This window comes from Candida theae (genome assembly GCF_024610275.1).
Source record: "Candida theae strain CBS 12239 chromosome Unknown scaffold10, whole genome shotgun sequence".
Classification (NCBI taxonomy): Eukaryota; Fungi; Ascomycota; class Pichiomycetes; order Serinales; family Debaryomycetaceae; genus Lodderomyces; species Lodderomyces theae.
In genome coordinates this window covers 232,453-254,348 of record NW_026261365.1, presented here as the reverse complement: position 1 = coordinate 254,348, position 21,896 = coordinate 232,453, and the positions used below count along the sequence as shown (strand labels likewise).

General features: G+C 40.6%; 9 protein-coding genes across 9 annotated transcripts; 7 read left to right on the top strand and 2 right to left on the bottom strand. All coding sequences in view use genetic code 12, as the record gives it.

Moving 5' to 3' along the window:
- Positions 1–20: 20 nt before the first annotated feature.
- Positions 21–1,316, top strand: SUN41 (putative glucosidase; the record flags this gene model as incomplete). Its single annotated transcript, XM_051750195.1, has 1 exon — positions 21–1,316. One exon carries the CDS (start codon positions 21–23, stop codon positions 1,314–1,316), a length of 1,296 nt encoding a protein of 431 aa, XP_051610545.1.
- A 403-nt stretch (positions 1,317–1,719) lies between these two features.
- CAN1 (Can1p) lies at positions 1,720–3,486 on the bottom strand (the record flags this gene model as incomplete). The annotated part of the gene is made up of 1 exon (XM_051750193.1): positions 1,720–3,486. The coding sequence occupies one exon, from the start codon at positions 3,484–3,486 to the stop codon at positions 1,720–1,722; it is 1,767 nt and encodes a 588-aa protein (XP_051610544.1).
- Positions 3,487–5,805: 2,319 nt separating this feature from the next.
- On the top strand, positions 5,806–8,217 carry TOP1 (DNA topoisomerase 1; the record flags this gene model as incomplete). Its single annotated transcript, XM_051750192.1, has 1 exon — positions 5,806–8,217. The coding sequence occupies one exon, from the start codon at positions 5,806–5,808 to the stop codon at positions 8,215–8,217; it is 2,412 nt and encodes an 803-aa protein (XP_051610543.1).
- Positions 8,218–9,214: 997 nt separating this feature from the next.
- Positions 9,215–10,024, top strand: KGF57_001027 (pheromone-regulated protein; the record flags this gene model as incomplete). The annotated part of the gene is made up of 1 exon (XM_051750191.1): positions 9,215–10,024. The coding sequence occupies one exon, from the start codon at positions 9,215–9,217 to the stop codon at positions 10,022–10,024; it is 810 nt and encodes a 269-aa protein (XP_051610542.1).
- Positions 10,025–11,140: 1,116 nt separating this feature from the next.
- KGF57_001026 (uncharacterized protein) lies at positions 11,141–11,905 on the top strand (the record flags this gene model as incomplete). Its single annotated transcript, XM_051750190.1, has 1 exon — positions 11,141–11,905. The coding sequence occupies one exon, from the start codon at positions 11,141–11,143 to the stop codon at positions 11,903–11,905; it is 765 nt and encodes a 254-aa protein (XP_051610541.1).
- A 531-nt stretch (positions 11,906–12,436) lies between these two features.
- Positions 12,437–13,156, top strand: KGF57_001025 (uncharacterized protein; the record flags this gene model as incomplete). The annotated part of the gene is made up of 1 exon (XM_051750189.1): positions 12,437–13,156. The coding sequence occupies one exon, from the start codon at positions 12,437–12,439 to the stop codon at positions 13,154–13,156; it is 720 nt and encodes a 239-aa protein (XP_051610540.1).
- Positions 13,157–13,277: 121 nt separating this feature from the next.
- Positions 13,278–13,748, bottom strand: KGF57_001024 (uncharacterized protein; the record flags this gene model as incomplete). The annotated part of the gene is made up of 1 exon (XM_051750188.1): positions 13,278–13,748. The coding sequence occupies one exon, from the start codon at positions 13,746–13,748 to the stop codon at positions 13,278–13,280; it is 471 nt and encodes a 156-aa protein (XP_051610539.1).
- A 1,993-nt stretch (positions 13,749–15,741) lies between these two features.
- KGF57_001023 (MFS transporter) lies at positions 15,742–17,541 on the top strand (the record flags this gene model as incomplete). Its single annotated transcript, XM_051750187.1, has 1 exon — positions 15,742–17,541. One exon carries the CDS (start codon positions 15,742–15,744, stop codon positions 17,539–17,541), a length of 1,800 nt encoding a protein of 599 aa, XP_051610538.1.
- Positions 17,542–17,960: 419 nt separating this feature from the next.
- On the top strand, positions 17,961–20,984 carry KGF57_001022 (uncharacterized protein; the record flags this gene model as incomplete). Its single annotated transcript, XM_051750186.1, has 1 exon — positions 17,961–20,984. One exon carries the CDS (start codon positions 17,961–17,963, stop codon positions 20,982–20,984), a length of 3,024 nt encoding a protein of 1,007 aa, XP_051610537.1.
- Positions 20,985–21,896: the final 912 nt, after the last annotated feature.

The window sequence follows — 21,896 nt, the reverse complement described above, 5'->3', positions numbered from 1 at the left end:
AAACTATCACTACCACTGCCATGAAGTTTTCCAATTCGATCGTTTTAGCTTTTGCTGCTTGGGCTTATGCTGCTCCTGCACCATCTGTACCTGACTATTCAGGCTACTCCAACCACGCTGTTGTCCCGGGTGCTCTTGACAAGAGAGATGCTTCAGCCGATGACTGTCAAGATCCAGTTTTCCACGGCCATCACAAACACAAGAGAGCCGTTGTTTACGAATACGCTTATGTTACCGTTACTGTTGATGCCAAGGGTAACCCAGTCACCACTACTGCTGTCACCACCACTCAATCCACGGGTAATGCTCAAGAAACTGGTGCTACTTCTCTGGACATTTCATCCACCACCACCATTGTTCAAAATGACTCGTTGACTTCAAACCAACCATCTACATTGTCTTTGCCTAGTGGAACTATTACCCCATCAACCTCATCTTCAGCACCTCAAGCTTCTTCCACTGGTGGCAGCGGTGGTGGCTCTTCTTCAGGTGGCATCAATGGAGATTTATCTGCTTTCCAAAACCCAACCCAAGAATTCCCCGATGGTGTTTACTCTTGTGATCACTTCCCTTCTGGACAAGGTGTTGTTGCTTTAGACAACTTGGGATTCGGTGGCTGGTCCGGTATTTACAACAGTGACACTTCAACCGGTGGATCATGTAAAGAAGGGTCTTATTGTTCATATGCTTGTCAAAGTGGTATGTCCAAGACCCAATGGCCAGACAACCAACCAGCAAACGGTGTCTCCGTTGGTGGATTATTGTGCAAAAATGGTAAATTGTACAAGACCAACTCAAGATCAAATTACTTGTGTGAATGGGGTGCCGACAAAGCCAGTGTTGTTAGCAAGATTGACAAGTCTGTTGCCATTTGCAGAACTGATTACCCCGGTACTGAAAATATGGTTATCCCCACCGTTGTTGATGCCGGCTCTACTTCTGTCATTACTGTTGTTGACCAAGACTCATACTACAAATGGAGAGGTGGTGCCACTTCGGCTCAATTCTACGTCAACAATGCCGGTGTTTCCTACCAAGATGGTTGTGTTTGGGGCACTTCAGGTTCCGGCATTGGTAATTGGGCACCATTAAACTTTGGAACTGGGTATGCTGGCGGAGTCGCATACTTGTCTTTGATTCCAAACCCAAACAACTACGATTCGTTGAACTTCAATGTCAAGATTGTTGCCGCTGATGGAAACTCAAATGTTAGTGGACAATGTGTTTATGAAAATGGGAAATACAATGGTAATGGAAAAGATGGATGCACAGTTGGTGTTACCAAAGGTAAGGCCAACTATGTCTTGTACAATTGAGGGAGACACAATTAGCTTACGCTAGATTATCCTCGATTGTTTTTGTTTCCACGTTGCTTGTTTTTCCTTAGATGATTACATTTCACCAGTTTTCCATTCAGCTCGTATTCGTCGTTAAACACTATCACATTCTTCTAATGATTAGCTGTTTTAGATAGATACGTTTATATCCAGCTGGACTATTTAGTTTTTCTTTTTTAACATACACACTTTCAATAAATTGAATAAAACTCTCTACTCTAGAACTCTTACACCCCTCAAAGATATTCTCTAAATTATATGAATTAAATGAAAAACCCAACTCTAAATAATGTACAGTTATATACAAATGTATACGTAGCTTTATCAAACGAAAGAAATCCAAATACTTTAAATCGTCTCTCTAAGCATCCCTCCTCCCTCTCTATGCAACGACATCCCAGAACTTTTCCCACAAGTTTCTAGGCTCAGTCGACTCCCACCCCATTTCATCAACCTCACGTACTCCAGAATCAATATCACACTCATCCAAGGGCACGAAATAATCTCTCCACTTCAAACTAAACCCATGGAAGAAAATTTGGAACCCAATCCACAATGCCACAAAGAAGATAGGTGAGATATAAGCAGTAAAGAAATCAGTCACATTAAACCCATTGAAAAATGACTGGAATCCCTGAATCAATGTAATCAAAAAGATAAAGAAACAAGCATAGTACGCAGCCCAAGGCATAAACATGGCCTTGTAAGGCAAGGAATCACGACTAATGCCTCTCTTCTTCAAAACCTTGATGAACCTAATGTGGCTGGCGGAAATGAATCCCCAACAGATCAAACCGGCAGTGGAGGAAATGTTCAATAACCACGTAAACGCATTTTCACCACTACTGGAGACGGCCAAGTATCCCAATGCACCAAATGCTGCAGTCAAAGCCACGGCAAAATATGGAACTCCACCACGATTAGTCTTCAAAAAGAACCTAGGGGCCACCCCAGCTTCTGCCAACCCGTAAACAATACGCGATCCACAATACACATTGGAGTTGGCGGCAGATATGATGGTGGTTACAATAACTGCATTGAAAATGTGGGGCAAGACTTTGGTTCCCGAGTTATTCATGGCGATAATGAATGGCGAGTTTGAAGTGTAGGACCCACCAGTCAACTTGTCGTCATTGTAAGGAACCAACAATCCAATGAAAAACATGCACAAGACGTAGAAAATCAAAATACGAAACAAAACCTTCTTGATGGCACGGGGCACTGTGCGACGTGGGTTTTCTGACTCACCAGCAGAGATACCGGTCAACTCGGTACCTTGGAACGTGAATGCGGCATTGATCAAAGAAGACAACCAACCGAGGAACCGACTGGTTGCGGTATCCGAAACAAGGATTCCATCTCCCCATGCGTATCCATTTCTCCAGTACCTGAACCCCACGGGCCCAGTTTTACCGGCACCGCAAACCATGCACAATGCATAAATGATCCATCCAAACACGGCAATGACCTTGACGGAAGCGACCCAGAACTCAACCTCACCGTAAAATTTGACGGGGAAAAAATTGAACACAGTAATAATGACAAAGAAAATACTGATCCAGGCCGCCAAGGGCACGGCGTCGGTCCAGTACTGGATAACTTGCCCTACAACGGATAATTCAAGAGCAAATGTGATTGCCCAACTGAACCAGTACAACCAACCATTAGCAGCACCAGCCGATTTTGAGATCCACCGAGTTACAAATTGAGCAAATGACCCGGAAACGGGGATCAACGTTGCCATTTCTCCCAAGGACTGCGTGACTGAGAATGCAATTGTTGTCATGAAAAGGAAAGAAATGAGGGAAAGAACAGGACCGGCTGAGGCCAACGTGCTTCCTGTAGATATGAAAAGACCAGTTCCAATAGTACCACCGAGGGCAATCATGGACACGTGACGTGCTTTCAACCCACGTTTGATTTCGTTGACGGACCCATCGTTGTCTGATTCATTGTCACGAAGAAAAATCTCGTCGTCGTCTTGTATGTAGTTGGTGTTTATTTGTTTTTCTTTGATGCTGAATGGGCTTGATTGTGATGGGGTCAAGTTGTTGGCTGGGGCTGCAAAGTTGGCATTGTTGGGATGTTGTTGTATTGAGTTTGCAGCTGATGACGACGAGGCGCCTTTTTCTAGATCGTAATTACTCATGTCCACAGACTAGTAATTAACCCAAGGTGATGGATTTTGTAATTTGACGAACGGAAAAAAAAAAAAAAAGAAAAATAAAATAAATGCAAATGCAAATGCAAAAAGGTATCACGGGAATATGTTTAGATATCTAGAAGTCCCAGGTCGTAGACAAGTTTGATCAGGAGAAAGGGTGATGTGTTTTGTAAATAAAAAATACAGTGAAAAACGTTAAGGGAAAAGGAAGAGATTATATAAGGGGTATTTAATAGTTTAGATCTTTTTTGGTTTTTTTTTTTTTAATAAATTGACGGCGGTTAAATTATTGATGATGAGAAATTTCTTTTTTTTATTTTTTTTCTTTTGTATTTTTTATTGTTTAAATTAGTCAATCTATATGTGGGACCTGATAAGACAAATTAAAAAAAAAAATGAAATGTATTTTTATTACAACCGCCGTATAGCAAATATATCCTCTTCTTCTTCTTATTCCTCAAAACTTTGTGACAAATGTCGTACGACTTGTTAAAGCCCCATTTTGTATAGCCTATGCAATCGATGAAGTTCACTATTCATAGTGTGATCTAGTTTGTTGTTTGTGTTAGTCGAATACAGAGAAGGTGGAGCAATGAGATATAAAAGTATCGCACATCTATACCATGAAGTAGTCACCCCACAAAATCAGCTGGATTGTGAAAAAGCGGATTTGAGGAATTGGGGAAGATAGGTTAACCGCGATGCGAAAGAGATGTTCACTGTTAAAGCCATTAGTTCCCTTTAGTGAAAGTCTCTACGTGCATGAAAGATTAAATGATATACACCTAAAGGAAGGTTAAAGAGAAGAATGAGGCGATTTGGAACAAGAATAATAATGTATGGCTTTTGTATTAGAATATATAAGGCTATTTGAAACAGAAAACTTGTTTTTCTATTGTGCCATTTTTTTTTTTGATATTATATCTTTGTCTTTAATGAGTTACATTCTGTATGCAATGGCATCTGACTGCGAAAGAAAAAAAAAACAAAAGAAAAGAAATTTTTCTCAAATCGCCGTATCTGGACTGGTAAAAATGAAGATTGCTTTATTTCTTTTCTCGCTACATACCCACTTTCTCGAACTTTAAGGAATCGCGCATCGAGCTGAAGAAGGTTTCCCTCTTTATTTAGTTCTTCGGAGTTATATTTGTCAACCTCAGAGGTGGCAACTTCATCGATTCCCATCGTAGACGACAAGAACGGCGAATTGCTCATTTTCTTTCTTTTTTTTTTCTTTCTTTGTAATTTTGTGCCGTTCTATAATAGCAATGAGAATGCCGTTTAAATTTGAACTCAAATTCAACAGCCGAACTATGCATCCTCTTCTACACTGGAGCCTATTTCAATCTTCTTCACTTTCGATCACATATTCAGCTGAAAGGAGAGAGATATCGACTGAAGCACCATGCTTGATATGTGCGCACAACCAAACACACTAACCCCCATGCTCATAAAAGTTGCCTCGATTGAAACTATGTCTACACCAATATCTGGCTACCGACCCTATGCGGTGAAAATGATCTATTTCAATTCCAATGTCGTAGAGAAAGTTACGTAAAAGCTGGGGGTGAATCACACATTTTCGGGAATGCGTAATCCAAATACGACACGACACTCAAAGTTCAGATTTTTTGCGACAATTCAAAACTTTTTGTATCTACACACGACTAATTTTCCAGTGAGGTAATCTTATATCGATCTCTTTTCTTACAGACAGTTCGATTGCTGCAAGCTGCATCCCAGTTGTTGTCGGTTTTGAAATATGTGCCAAATGGTCCAAAAAACCACCTCTTTGTAGACTTCTTTAGAAGGTTTTTTTGAAAAAAGTTGGTGTTTATTTGGTTGCAAAATGCAAACAAATATTAAAGTAAGTGGGCCTATTCCGTATCGTTCATAACATAGCTGTACACTCAGCCAAACATAATCATGAACACACACACACACACACACACACACTACAACCTTACATTAATGCTCTCATCTTACAGGATTAAAGACTTCCATTCTAATTGTATACTGGGGGTTAAGTGAATGGCCCCCTCCCATTGTCTTTTACTTTTTTTTTTTTTTGTCCCTTCTCTTTAATTCTCGCGTGTGTTTTGTTGTGAGTAGAAAATCTTCAACAGCGTGGAAATTCTAAACACATAGCAACATATTTAACAGCATCTGGTCTCATAACAAAACTATAATTCAACAAGACTACTACATACACCTTGGAACTCATTTACTCCCTAGTCACTATTCAGCAACTTATAACCTTTCCATTCCCCACTAAATCAAGGAATAGCACCTACTTCCCCAAAAATGAGTTCGTCAGAGGATGAGACTGCCCTTAGTCAACTACCTATTGAATCACAATCAGTATCCACCACGCCGACCTCAGACGAAATTGACCGTGAAGAGGAGGAGGCCGATGTTCCATTGACGAAGAGAAGCAGGAGGAAAGTTGCTGTGGAGTCAGATGACACTGACAACGACGATGATGATTACGACGACGACGATGTGCCGTTGTCCAAAAAGGCAAAGAGTAATAATGGAACGGCAAAGACTAAACCACTGAAAGAGACAAAGACAACGAAAAAGACCGATACAAAGAGGAAAACTACTTCTAAAGTGAAAGCTGAACCGATAGCCAAGGCAACGACAACAACATCCACAACTGCTAAATCAAAAGTCAAGAGTGAGCCTTCAATGAGATCTGCAAGGGTAAAGAAGGAGCCATCGGTTAAAAGTGAAGCTAGAGCGAAGAAGGAAATATCCGTCAAGAGCGAAACTCCAGGGACTGAAGATGAAGACACGTTCAAATGGTGGGAGCAACAAACGGGAGATAACGATGGTGAAATCAAGTGGCAATCGTTGGAACATAATGGAGTCATGTTCCCTCCACCATATGAACCTTTGCCATCGCACGTCAAACTATACTATGATGGAAAACCTGTGAATTTACCCATTGAAGCCGAGGAAGTTGCTGGCTTTTTCGGAGCCATGGTTGAGACTGATCATGCAAAGAATCCTGTTTTCCAAAACAATTTTTTCCAAGATTTCCAACAAGTTTTGAAAGAGTGCGGTGGTTGTGGTGTTGAAATCACCGATTTCAATAAATTGGATTTCAGCAAAATGCATGCATATTTCGAAAAGAAAAGAGAAGAAAAGAAAGCATTGAGCAAAGACGAAAAGAAACGATTGAAAGAGGAAAAGGAAAAAATTGAAGAACCGTACAAGACATGCTTACTCAATGGGAGAAAAGAGTTGGTGGGTAATTTCCGTATTGAACCTCCAGGGTTGTTTCGTGGCCGTGGTGCACACCCTAAAACTGGTAAGTTGAAAAGAAGAGTTTATCCTGAACAAGTGACGCTCAACTTGAGTGCTCATGCTAAAGTGCCTGACCCACCACCGGGCCACAATTGGGCCGAGGTGAGGCACGATAATGAAGTTACATGGCTAGCTATGTGGAAGGAAAACATTGCCGATTCGTTCAAATATGTACGATTCGCTGCCAATTCATCAGTCAAGGGACAATCCGATTTCAAAAAATTTGAAACGGCACGGGAGTTGCGTAAATATGTCGATGCAATTAGGAAAGATTATACCAAGATGTTAAAGCTGGAGAAGATGCAAGATCGACAAATGGCCACGGCAATGTATCTTATTGACGTGTATGCCTTGAGAGCAGGTGGTGAAAAGGGTGAAGATGAAGCAGATACTGTTGGGTGTTGTTCGCTTCGATTTGAACATATTACTTTAAAACCACCAAACACGGTAATCTTTGATTTTCTTGGTAAAGACTCGATTCGGTTTTATCAAGAGGTGGAAGTTTCGAAACAAGTTTTCAAAAACTTGCGCATATTCAAAAAGGACCCCAAGCAGCCAGGCGACAATTTATTTGATCGGATAAATCCCAGTATGGTGAATAAACAATTGCAAAATTATATGAAGGGATTAACGGCAAAAGTTTTCCGTACTTATAACGCATCCAAGACTATGCAGGATCAATTGGATTTGATCCCTAATGAAGGTACCGTTGCTGAAAAAGTTGTCAAATTCAATGCAGCTAACAGAACAGTGGCCATCTTGTGTAACCATCAGCGTACCGTGAGCAAGAATCACGGCAATTCCGTACAGAAAATCAGTGACAAGTTGAAGGAATTGACGTGGCAAAAGATTCGAACCAAAAAAATGCTTCTTCAATTGGATCCCAAATTGAAAAAGAAGGATCCTAAATATTTTGAAGAGTTGGATGATTTAGTGAAAGAGGATATTGAGCATATACATCATGAAATCATTGAGCGGCAGAAACAACAAGTGATGAAGAAGTTGGAACGTGATAACGAGAAGTTGAAGATTGAAAAAAAGCCTTTACTAACAAAGAAGGATATCAAGGATAAATTGGACAAGATCCACGAGTTGGAAAAAGAATACAAGAAGGAGTTGAAAACTGGTAAACCGGAACTTCCAGCCAAAATGACTGTGGAGAAATGTTATCAACAAATTGAAGCTCTTGAGAACCGAATAGTGTCAACCTCATTACAATTGAAGGATAAAGAAGATAATTCCGAGGTTTCTTTGGGTACTTCGAAGATGAATTATATCGATCCTCGATTGACCGTTATGTTTTCAAAGAAGTTTGATGTTCCGATTGAAAAGTTGTTTACAAAGACTTTGAGGGACAAGTTCAAGTGGGCTATTGAATCTGCCGATGAGAACTGGAGGTTTTAGGAGGGAACCAAATGGCAACTGTGTATGTATAATCGCCAGAATAGACAATGAAATTGCATGTAATAAATATTGTGCTTCGAAGACCTTTTGTTTTTTTTGTTTTTTTTTTTTTTTCCTGAAAGGGTTGCGTGTAGAAGGAAATGCATCATAAAGCCACTTTACGATGGAAGGCTACACAGAACGCGTTGCAAATTGAATTTTTTTAGTTTTACTTCCTGTGGTTGATAACACAAAACTGGAATGTATGAAAATGAAGAGCGGATGTAAATCTAGGCAGTTGCCTAGGACCAGAGTGTTGTTGATATACAAAAATATAGATTGCACGATAAAACTTATATGCTTTACGGGCAGTTGAGCTAACTTCCACCTAGAATTCTTGCTCTTATTGCTTGTACCTTTAGTCATTATTTTCTTTCTTTCTCTCTTTCTTTCTTTCTTTTTTTCTTTGACGCGCAATTACTTAAAGAACCCTTTGTGTTGCAATTGCAAATCTTTCGTTGCTGGCACTAAAAAAACAAAAGAGGTTCATGAAAGAATATACGAACTAACTAAAACATAGATCGATGGGACGTGTTTGCATTGTTCCAACACTTTGTACTCTTCTTTTACTCATAACCCTTTCCCAATACAGTGAATTGATTAGAGGATTTTCCGAAGCCCGACTTGAAATTGCATTTCTTTTCAACAATCAATTAAAAAACCTTCTTCTTGCCATTGACAAGTATTTTCTTTTACTTTTTGGTTGACCATCAAGTGATAGAGACATTAACGAAGGAGCATTTATAAGGAAGCAGCGTTAAAGAGCTAGTTAAACATGGGTACCGTACCTGAGATATACATTACGCGTCATCATATGAATCACCAGCACCACCAGCACCACCAAAGGGTGTTTGCAAGTCCAAGTTTTGAAATGGACTTACCACTACCCACAAGCCTAACGCATAACCCGAATGCAACGCCGTCGCTGTCTTCGTTTCTACAATCAACACACGTAACCATGGTTACAGCTATGCCCACACTTGTTATTCGAGATGGGGAAACTGATAATGGTGGAGACACTCAGTCTGGTGCTTCCATGCCTTCACTTGCCGAAACCAGCTCGTCGTCTTCATCAATCTCAACCACCATTACTGCTATACCTAGCATGAACAACCCATATATTCACGTACCGACACTACCCGCAAGCTTAGTATTCATCATTGTTGGTGCCGTTCTTGGAGCCATCTTACTTGCGTTGACATCTTACCGAATCATCAGTTACTACATCTCCTCATCAAAAGCGCGTAGGGACAAAGAAGTTTACTACTCCACACCTGGTGCAAACGCAATGATGTCAGAGCATTATTCATTCCCTCATAGACGCATAGGATCGTCTTCATCATTACTTGACTTGTCATCCTCATCTGCTTCCACTCTATCACAGGGAAGATCTTTACAGAACCACATCCTCAGTGATAAGCAACAATTTCGTAAATCAATGTTTAATAATCCAAGTTTGGAATATGATACTTTACCATTGTATCAAGATAAGCGAAATTCGTCATCTACGGTGTACTTGCATAAATACAACAATTCATCATCGGCCTCGCTTTTGAAGCCATTAGGACCATATTTGGATTCCAATGCGGCTGTTTCGTCGTCTTATATTCTGGAAGATGGCAATAATACCAATAAGGATACGGATAGTGATAAGTTTGGAACTACGGGGACGTTTGCGGGAAGTGTGCAAACTACGTTACGTCCTCCAAGTATGTACCTTGAGGATCTCTTGAATGGGGAAATTGCGGGAGATAAGGAAAGTGGATAGGCACGACGATAGATGACGTCTTTGGCAGATGATATAATATAGATTTTTGGTTCGATTTATTTAGATTGGAGTTGCATTTATTTTTAATAGAATGATACCATTTATTGCATTTCGAATCGTTAACGACTCAGCATTTTACTGCTACATGTAGTAGAAATTGAGCATTTTGCAACTGATCCAGCAGAATGGAAGCAACGGGAAAGTGTTGACATTTCAATGGGTCGTGCAGCTAATCTAATTGTTGAACAGTAAGCAAATGCATCGAGAGTTTGTTTTGGTATCGTGTATGTCTTTGAATATTGCGTATTTATCCACACCTTGTCGATGCAGCCATTAAGCTGCTATTCGCAGGAAACATACGTTGCTCTACCACTTTCTGAGACAAGACAGACAGACATCAGCCACTTGGCCATGCACAAGCATATTATGACATGCACTCTGAGCTGCATTGACAGTCATATCAAGTCACACGATGTTTGCAAATTATCGCCAAGCCTCGAAAATGACGAGAGCGCAAAAGTTTATTTTTTTTTTTTTTGCCAAGCCCCCCACAATTTAGCATCATATGGAACAAGAAAAATAAAGCAGTTCTGCCATTATTGTTCTTCTTGCGAATTGTATTTTGGCGTGTAGACGCCATACAGTGAGCTAGTGAGTTTTTTTTTATTTTTTTTTAACGCAATTAATCAAGACGGTGCTGAATGGTTAAAAATCAATGATTTCCCTGGTCGAGAGAATCCAGTAATACCCCAATACAAACGAAGACAGAGCCGTAGCTAAAAGAATCGGCGAAATCTGCTTTACTGTAGATTTTCAATCGTTTTCATGCACAAGAGGGGGGGAATATGGTGCTATCAGTAGACGGAATTATTCTTTGCAAAGTATTGTATGACATTTTGTGGCCAACAAAGAGGCGCGGCTAAGTTTCCAATCAAAACAACTCATGATCTTTTCGTCATTACCAACCTTCCTAGCCGCAGCAAATAAATACGCTAGAGCTTGCATATATATGAGTTTGATTGTTCTTTCATTTTGCAAATTACATCAGTGTTAAGCGGAGCTCATCTATCTACGAAGAGAATAGATCACATTCATCGGATCTAAACAGTCAAAACTATGGTTATCGAATTAAAACCACGTCGTGGAGGAGGAGGTCACTCTGGAGGAGGCCACTTTGGAGGAGGAGGAACAAGAGGTGGAAGATCCAGTGGAGGCAATTCAGGGTCCGGGTCCAAACCAAAAAGCCCAAAGAATCCAAAAGGAATTCGCCCTGTTGGAAATGGTAGAGGCCATCATACTACCACTACAACCACTACAGATAGCAGTGCCACCAGTAGTAGCAGCAGCACCACCAAGACAAAGAAACACAAGAAGACAAAATCAAAGAAATCAAAGAAAAAGACAAAGGCCAAGAAGAACAAGAGGTTTCAAACTGATCCATCCAGAGTTGCAACTACCGAGTATAATGTCTACAATGACCAAGTTACTAGTTATAGCCCACTTCCAACTACGTTGATACTGAGAACCTTTGAGCAAAAGGTAGTGTCAATGGATACACCTACAATGACATCAATTTTGGAGGATCTAATTCCACATGAAACGGGATTTGGGCCAGAATTAATCTCCTCTTGTGAAATTGCTTTTTCTGGAATACCTCCAAATATGCTCTGCTATGTTGCTGGTGGTGCGGTGGCACTCATTGTTGTTTTCATTGGCGTTTGTCGTTTGTTTACAAAATCAGATGATGTGAACGGGGATTCGTTGGAGAAGGACTCATATTACATACATTTACCAGGTCCAGATGATTCTGTGGTTGCCAAGGGTGGTGAGTGTTCCGATCAAACTGAGATAGAAAAGGAAGCATTACTTGAGAAGAAATGAAGCTGTTGATGCATTCTTATGTATAGTGGTCATTCAACAATTAACTTTTGCGTTTTACTTATGAATTGACGTGCATTTCAAGACTTTTTTTATGTAATCAAGTAGCGGCTTCCAGCCCTGGTGGCCCACGCAAAGTTTTGAATACTTATTCATGAAAGCGGCCACATTTGAGCACTAACCAATTGCAATCGTCTCTTTCTTGTGATCCATGAAGGAACACATTACACTTCACTAATCCTTGTAGAACCTTCTTCCCCCAGGATCTTGCCCCACCCCCCCACATCGGCCTCATGAAGTACACAATCTCAAAGCTACCAATTTGCCGAATGATGGGTTTGTGTAATTTAATCGGATCCAAATTAATTGGTGTGACGTTGGACAGAAGAAAAAAAAAAAAGAGTAGAGAGAAGAAAGAGAGAGCGAAAGAGGGAAAGGGAATCTATACTGCACTCCGTTTATCGCTCATCTATAGAAACCATTGATCACTTATTAGGACATCTCTTTCTACTTCATTACACAGCACGATCCATAATGCTTAGACAGTCAATCAGAAGCGCTTTCAATGGCACCAACGTTGCCAGCAGAAGGTTTATCCAACAATCAGTAATCAAACTTGCTAAAGGTGATCAATCCACTATTGATGCATTTAAATTACCCTCACAAACATCAATCAATGAATGGGAATTCAAGTATGACTTTATCCCAAAGACTTCACAACCAAAAGTGCCTCCAGTCACCAAAGAAGCAGTTAAGCAGGACATTGCGCAGGAAAAAGCCAAGGCGGTTGAGCGTGAGTTATTTGCTAAGGAGTCCAATTCATCCGTCAAGGTTGAGGCTAATGATGCTAAGGTCTTGCACGGTGGTGAGTCAGTTGATGCCGAGCATGTTCTTCGAGAAGATAGAGGCAGCAATCCAATTGACACTTCAAAGCCAAATGTTTCCAATGCATCCAAGCCAAAGAAGGCTGCCAATCATGATCAGTATGTTCAATCATCAGTGAACCCAGGTATAAATCAAGCTGATATTGTCAACTTGGGTGAGAATGAGATTGATCACAAGACCGAGGAAGTTGGTAAACAGGCACAAGTTGTTGATGATCTTGAGCATGACAATTTACACCACCACGGTCAAGAACAAGCCTCAACGTCTTCAGGAAGCCCACGCGTTGTGGGGGTATTGGCCCTTTTAGGTTTAGGTGGGGCCGGCTACTGGTACTACAATTCCACCACTACCAAACCGGCCAAAAAATAGAGAAACTACGTCCGGAGGATACATTCAATAAATAAATAAATAAATAAATAAATAAATATTCATTAAATCAGTCAATTTTTATATATATATATATAACTTCTATTCACAAGGTAATATGTTTTTAATATTGTCTGGCAGCTTCTTGGCATGCTTTCAATTGTTGTAAGTAGTAGCCACATGTTTGCATGTTCCCATCATTCTCTTCCAAACATCTAGTAAAGTTTCTAGCATCCACATCACAGTGTCTTACTTGCTCTTGAGTAGCGTATGAGTTCTGTTGTTGATATGGAGCGAGGTCTTGCTGTTGTTGTTGTTGTTGTTGTGGCTGATCAACAGGGGCTTCAGATCTTCCGCCAAACATTCCAGTGATACCAGCACCCAAAGTGTGACCAATAGTGGAACCAACGGCAACACCAGCAGCAGTGGATGCCATTTGTCCAAACAAACCTGGTTGTCTTTGTGTTTGAGGTTGAGCTGGGTGAGCAGCTGGGTAATGACTTTGACCGTAAGCTGGAGGCGCGGTAGCAGCAGCAGTGTGAGCTGATCTAGTTTGTTGTCTTGGAGCTGGAGCTGATCTTCTTTGTCTAGGCATTGTTGAATGTGTTTGATTTGCTTGATAAACGTGGGTGTGAGACGTATTGAGTGGTAAAGTTTTTTTTTTTTTTTCTCTCTATATATAGAGAGACGTTTCTCTCTCTGTTTTTTTTTTGTTTTTGGTTTGGGTGGCGAGAAAAACGTGCAAGAGTAGTGCACGTTGACCAGGTCTAGTGCGAGAGTGGATATCTCCGGGAGGTCATTCAAGAGTTGTAAATAGAGGTCACAGATACATGTCATTACAAGGCATTGGAGAGGGTCAATTGACCTGGACCTGAACTCTCAGCAGGTACTTAATTGTGTCCAGATGTGAAGTCCTCAATGATGTTGAGCTATCTATGGTCAAGTGTAAATACGATCCTATAATTGAAACCTTTTTGTGTAGATACTTAGATTATGTTACCTAAACACAACAGAATATATGTTTGATAGGTAGATAAATAGACTATGAATAAGCTTGTGTCTAGAAGAATTTGATATGAAAACAAAAAAAAAAAAAACAAAAAAAACTTCTGGATATTCAGGTGTTTATATAGCCTTGCATCGGTTCTCCTCCAAATTTACCAATCGTAAGCCAATCGTAAGACATTTTGAACATCGAACGTTTTATAACCAAAGCTGCTTATTACGAGATAGTCCAAGTAGGTCGCGTGGGAAACTCTAAAAGGTTGTATATAACATCAAACGCACTTGGTAGCACTGGGGAGCCCTATCACCCATCTGTAGGTTGACCAAACTCTGCATAATTTGTAAGGTATTGTTGTATACGCAGCCTATATGTATTATCACAATTAGTAAAGCCAATTCTACTGTCTTTTTCATGCATGAGACTTCTTACTACTCCAAAGCACTATGATATACAAAATCCAATCACCGTCAAAAGGACTTTGCACTAATGAGCAAACCATCATCACTTGGATAATGTTGATATTATCGTCACAATCTGTAGCTGATCCGTCCGAAATTTTTTCTAGTTTCGGCGCCTCATTAACCTTTTGTTCCCTATACTCTTGATCGTGGTACTTTAAACATTTTCTCGTGCCCCTTAAGTTGAGACTAATTTCGAGATGACTCCCCACCGTATAACTAACCTAAGCCTCCATTTATCATGGACTGATAAGATTTGGATAGAAACTTCGGCATTTGGATCTACAGTTCGGCTTCTTGTTTTTAAATGCTCAAATTTGTTATCGCTTTGTAAGGTCGGTGACATCAAACAAACAGAACTAAACTCCTCACCTCTTTGATTGAAGAACAGTCCTCCTCATACTTCGGCACCCGAGGTTATCTCGTAGTCCCCCTTTAGAAGATAAAAAAAGAAAAAAAAACGCGTTTGTAAGCTTCCTCCATCCGTTTGCTAAACGCCGCATTCGCCGTATATAAATTGTTCTCAGTTTCAGCCCTTCTAGAAATACTGCATACAATCATCTCGCGAAAAAAAAAACAAGTTCGGATTTTACAGCGTTTTTTATGAGTGTTTTGCGTTCGGCCGAAGTGAACAAACAATACATATTAGAAATAGAAGTTTCCAAAAACTCGGGTATTACCCGATTAGGCAACGAAATTCCCTTGCAATTTTAGCACATTGTGTAACAGACGCTTTTGAGAAATTTTCTTTTTTTTTTTTTTTTTTTAAATCCCCGTTTATTTAACTGTTTGGTCTCTAACAACTGTTCTTTAAACCCCCTCCCTCGCTTTTGAGTCACATCTGGTACACCACAAGTCGGAGCCGTATTTGTTTGTGATGGTCAGTATGAGTAATCCACAAACCATGCCTATTGTACAAATTAGGGATTATACCGAAGTAGTGCGAAGCGGTTTTAAGAAGGATTTAAGTAGCAGAGGTTTCAAAACACAATAGAGTATAGAATATAAATATCTCTTCAAATAACTCATCAATTTCAAATTAAAATTGCACAGTCTTCTATACCATAGGACATACATTTCAACTAATACGCATATCAACAAGGTTTTTTACCACCCATCTCAATATGAGTCAATTATTTACAGAGTCTTTTGTTGGCCATTTTTTGTATCGAATTTCGGGTAGAAAGATTTTCTTGCACCGTGATGAGTTACCTGGCTACGTCATTCCAGAAAAATACTTGGTAAATAATGATCAACAACCGGAATACGAGTTTCCAAAAAGAGAAGGAGAAGGAGAGGGAGAGGGAGAACACAACAGCAATAACAATAATAGCAGCAGCAGTGACAATATAGAGGTTGCGAGAGGTTCAACTTCAAACGATGAGGACATTGAGAAGGAAAAACAACAGAAGCCAGACAGTGCCTCTGAAGAGACCAAAGCAACTACCGAATCCAATAACAAAGACGACGCCAAGTCAGATTACATAATAGTCACGTGGGATGGAGATGATGATCCAGACAATCCATACAATTGGCCATTTTATCTCAAGGCTATTATGGCTTTCCAAATTGCGTTTTTAACCGTTTCAGTATACATGGGATCAGCAATATATACCCCAGGTGTCCAAGACATAATGACCAAGTTCAACATCAATGAAACCAAGGCAGTGTTACCATTGACTATGTTTGTTATTGGATACGGTATTGGTCCTATATTTTTCAGTCCCTTGAGTGAAGATTCGAGAATCGGTAGGACTCCATTGTACATTATTACGTTGTTTATCTTTTGTATGATGCAAATTCCAACTGCTTTGTCTACTAGTCTTGCTGGAATGTCCGTTTTGAGATTGATTGCTGGGTTTTTCGCTAGTCCCGCTTTGAGTACCGGTGGTGCGTCATTTGGTGATTTTATTACATTGCCATTTTTTGTTGTTGGGTTAGCTACTTGGTCATTGGGTGCCGTTTGTGGTCCTAGTGTTGGTCCATTGATTGGTGCCGTTTTGGTGCAAAGAGGTGGCCATAATGGATACGAAAGTTGGCGTTGGACATTTTGGTTTATGGCTTTGATTTCATCGTGTTTTTTGATTCTTGGTTGGACATTGCCAGAAACTTATGCACCTAAATTGCTTCGTCAGAAAGCAGAAAGATTGAGAAAATTGACTGGAAACAACAAGATTGTATCTCAAGCTGAGTTGGACCACAGCTCAACACCAACTGGACAAGTTGTCAAGAAATTATTATGGCGTCCATTTGAAATCACCATCACTGAACCGGTTGTGTTGTTGATTGGAATTTACATTGCCTTGGTGTACAGTATTCTTTATTTGTTCTTTGAGGCTGTGCCTATTGTTTTCCAAGAAACTAAACACTTTACATTGGTTGAAATGGGTGTCACTTATCTTTCAGTTGTCATTGGTATCTTCTTTGGTGGGGCAATATACATTCCATATGTGTACAAGGTGTTCACCAAGCCATTGCTTGCTGGAGAGTATGAGAAAGTTACCCCAGAAATCTTCTTGCCACCATCGATCTTGGGAGCTTGTTTGATGCCTATTGGATTATTCATTTTTGGTTGGACTTCGTCTCCACACATCCATTGGTTCCCACCTATGATTGGAACCGCGGTTTTTGCAATTGGTGCATTCATCATCTTCCAAACTTTGTTCAACTATATGGCTGCTAGTTTCAAAGTTGAGTACTTGGCCTCGGTGTTTTCATCGAATGCATTTTTCCGAAGTGTTGTTGCTGGTTGTTTCCCACTTTTTGGCAGAGCATTATTTATCAACTTGAGCATTAAAAATTACCCAGTGGGCTGGGGATCATCTTTATTGGCATTCTTGTGTTGTTTGATGATTCTTATCCCTGTGTTTTTCTACTTGAATGGTCCCAAGTTGAGAGCAAGATCAAAATACGCCAATCATTAATAGTGAACGAGAGAGAGAGAGAGAGAGAGAGAGAGTGCGTGTGTGTGTGTGCTTGATTCTGTCTTTCTTATAATACTTATACATATACATAGTCTAGCAATAGTACATGAGTTAATAATAGAGAGTAATTTAGAGTAATTTGATGAGCAGTTGTAAGATGGACATATCTCTTTCTCTGTGTTGTAGTTGTTGTTATATCTTGATTGAGAGAGAGTTATGTTTGGTTTTCCGTTGGGCCTAGGCCTATTTATTTATCTCTCAAAGGGGAAAAATCAGTGAGAACGAAAAATCACGCAGTTGAGTTTTGTGTTGAACGACAATCAGCAATTTTCCAACAATCATTGACGTTACATACTATATACATATACCCCACTCATACTCATACTCATACACCTTACTACAACATACATCACACTATTATGGATTTTGAAGAACGTTTGGCTGGAGCAGAAAGATCCGACTCACCTTCACTAGTTGGTGCGTCATTAAGATCTGCTGATGACTCCCCACACCAGAACTATATTCACCCGGAGAAATACGTTTCATCAAGAGCCGAATCGAGATCCAAATCGAGAACAAGATCAAGTAAATTGAGACTGTCAATTACCGCATCTTTAGACGATTTGATTAATGAAGGTGCGTTATTGGGTTCAGAAGAGGACTTTGATAAGTTTTTGGATGGCGACGGTACTGTGAAGAACGAAGCCAAGTACACCAGTAAATTGGATAAGGATATTGATGAAGCTGGTGAGGAAGAGGATACCGAGGAGGAAGGCAAACATGCTGGTGATGGTGACAATGATGAGGTTCAGCAAAAGATTGCTAATGCCATTAAACAAGATGAACCATTGAGGGGTAGACGGGCCAAAGTGGACGATAAAAAATTGCAACATCCAGTTGAGAGTGAGAGTGAGACGGAGACAAAGTCAGCTGGAGCTAAAAATGTAGCTTCCTCATTCTACAAGCAGAGTGACTACTCCACCCCTAACTTGTCGGATTACCAATTGGACCAAAACATCACTGACCACAGTGATTTTGTTAGCCATGTCCAATCCCACGATTTAGACAAGTTGCCTCGCTCCAAGCTGTCTTTTGCAAGCGAGAAAGAATCCGAGTCGTTGAGACCTAAGATCCACACTACGTTGTCGTCTGCACAACAGCAAAGATTGGAAAGCAGCTTGCATCCTTTTCATACTGATAGACCAAGATCAAGATCTAGATCAGCCAATCCAACAACACGTATTGCTGCTCGTTCGTCATCTTCTTCTTCCTCTTCACGCCATTTAGCTAGAGGAGATTCGTACAGAAACGTTCATGGGGACGAGCCATCAAAATACGAGTTGCCTCCTTCTTTTTCAAGTGACGATTTGAAGGAGTCAGAAGAAGAAGAAGGTAGAGGAAGAGCTGCCAGACCCACTTTAGGAGATACTATTGCTGCCGCTGAGGCCAGAAAAGCTCGATCAGAGACTGCGCTGTTTGTGCCTGAGTATGAATCCAATCCAATCAGTAGAGAGCCATCGTTGGTGACAACTGGTGATTACACCAACTTTGATGTCGACAACCCGCCACGCTCTCCAGCAAAGTATAAACCAAATGCAAGATTTATCAGATCCAGCTCAAGTCACCCAATGGATGAAAAGAATGATTCCAACGTGGATGGATTGGTGGAAGAAGGCGCGTTGGTGACTGATGATCCATATGCTTCAATAGATCAATTGGATAATTTGATGGAGGAGGTGTTACGAGGGAATAGTGCCTCATCGGAGCTGAAGAATGAGACAGAAAAAGGAAACTCAGTGAAGGCCAAGAGCTCAGTCGCAAAGGGCGAGGATGACACTAAGGTGAAGGAGTCTTTAAAAGCACAAAAAGAGAATGAAGACGTGCCTTCAGATACCGCAGAGGATGTGAAAAATGATGCTGGTGATAAAAATAAAGACCCCGTTCTGAGAACTGAAGAGGATGCGAGTTCAAGCACAGAGTTGAAGGAAGATAAGGAGAAGGAAGATAAGGAGAAGGAGAAGGAAAAATCTGAATTTCATAAAGCTGAAGACTCAAAGGAAGCTAACGGGAAGGAAACAACTACTTCATCAGGTAAGGATTTGGAAAAGAGCGCCAAAGGTTCAACCCACGAGGAGTTGATTGATGAAGATGCAAAACGCGCTGAAATAGAGGGAAATGAGAAAGATGACGCTGATACAACTGCATTAAAAGAAGAAGGTGCATTGACCAGTAACGACCCTTTTGAACGTATTGAGGAGAGTGAATTAAGAGAGGGTACAACCAACGATGAGTCAACAAAGGAGAAGTCCCGTGAATCCGAGGAGACGAGTGGGAATCAGTCTTCACATTTAGAGACAAGTAGGAAAAAACCGGAGGACAACTTGATTCAAGGATCTCTCAACACTGATGGACCCGCTGATTTGGAAAAGCTCGAGGAGGAAGAAGCAGAAGGTCGCAAGGAGAATGAACTTGAGAAAGAGGAAGAGAAAGAAGGAAAGATACCTAAGGATGAGGAAGCTGAATTGGAATCTGCAGAGAAGAATAAACCCAACTTGATCGTTGGCGGTGATGATGAAATCGATTCCGTTGCTAAAGAGGACTCTAGAGAAGCTGATGGAAAGGAGAGTGCCAAAGAGAAGGCTATTTCTGATGCGGCTCCTGATTCAGAGACACTGGTTTTTAAGGAAGCCGAGGAGTCCAAGCTGGCTAAAGTACGCCAATCTGAACCAGAGGAGACCGATGGCACCTCCAAAACTGAGGGCTTGCACAAGGATTCATCAGACAAGTTGCTAGAAGGAACCCTCAATGCAGACGGTCCTGAGGAGTTGAAAGAGGACGAAGAAGAAGAGGGCGTTGTAAAGAGTCCCGATGAATCGGGGGCAAAGAATGAGACAAAAGATGGCAAAGAAGATGAGATTGAACCTGAATCAAATAAGGTTGACGGAGTTGACGAGAAATCTGACTCAAGCAAAGAAAGCAAAGAAAACAAAGCTTCCGAGCAGGCTGGTGTCACCAAGGATATTGAAGCTCCAGCAGCGAAGGATGAATCAGGTACAAACACCTCCGCAAAGGAATCAACCTCAACTACACCAGTCCAAACAGACTCAACCACTGATGGATTTGATGATTTAGAGGACATCTCCCCCGCAGAAATCCGCAAACATCTCGAATCTCAACCAATCTACATTTTCACATCTTTAGCCGGGGGAGCTCAAATCATCCCTCGAACCAATAGATTAGCAACTATCTTGCAAGCCAACGGAATCAAATTTGAGTATAGAGATTTGGGTACTGATGAAGAAGCGAAAAAGATTTGGCGCAGACAAGCTAATGGCAAGACTTTACCTGGTGTTGTTAGAGGTGATGATTATGTTGGAAATTGGCAAGAGGTTGACGAGGCTAATGAAGAGTATCAAGTGAAGGATTTATTGTATAGTTTTTAGAAGAAGCTTTTCCTTTTTTTTTTTTTTGAAAGGGGGAGTTTGGTGTATCGAGTCGAATTGAGGTTATAATTTTATTTTTACATATTTATTGACAAGTTGTTCAAGCTGGTTGTAGATTGAGGTTAGGAAGGGTACTTAAGTGATGGTTTTGCCCACGTATGTGAAAATGCATTTAGGGAGTTGGGCAAAAGTTGCAATTTGGCTCTGTGCACAGAGCCACGAGAAATGTATCTCTTGCCTCACAAAAGCGTCTTCGTAACTTTTTACTGACCAAAGTTTGAACTGCTTGCAGGGTTGGTAATGACCACCCTTCAACACACACGGAATGTGTCAATATCGGAAATAAACACAGTCCTGACCAAACTTCACTTAAACGTCGTAATTGAAGTTTCCCAAAGCTATCCACTCATTTAGTGAGTTGATCTTTAACACAGAGGTACAGTTTAATTGTTTATGCCATTGGTGCTTGACCTCTTGAGGTACCTGGGGGGGGAGCGGGTTCCCCCAAGATGACAGATTTTTTCAATAAGTTCAGGTGGTAAGTCACTGAGTTGCATTGTAAACCACAGCGACAATATTGGAATGAAGCCCTCTGTATCAAGTTTCGCAACTAAAGGAGCTGTTTATAGGAAGAATCTAGACACCTTATAACCATCAATTATACTTTCCGCAGATTAACAAGGACACATTTTATCGCAAACAAGAAAATGTGCTCTCAGAATGAATCAAATCAACAATGATGTTAAAGTAGCCTTACTGGTAGATTCTCTAGAGGCATTAGCGAGGAGCGCAATTTACAAACTGCACACACTATTAAACGTAGACAGAGGCTTGCAGTACAAGCATATAGCACAACAATCTTCTTCTTCCTTCGCTTCCTCAAGCGTTGATTGGTTGCAAAATATCCATTTC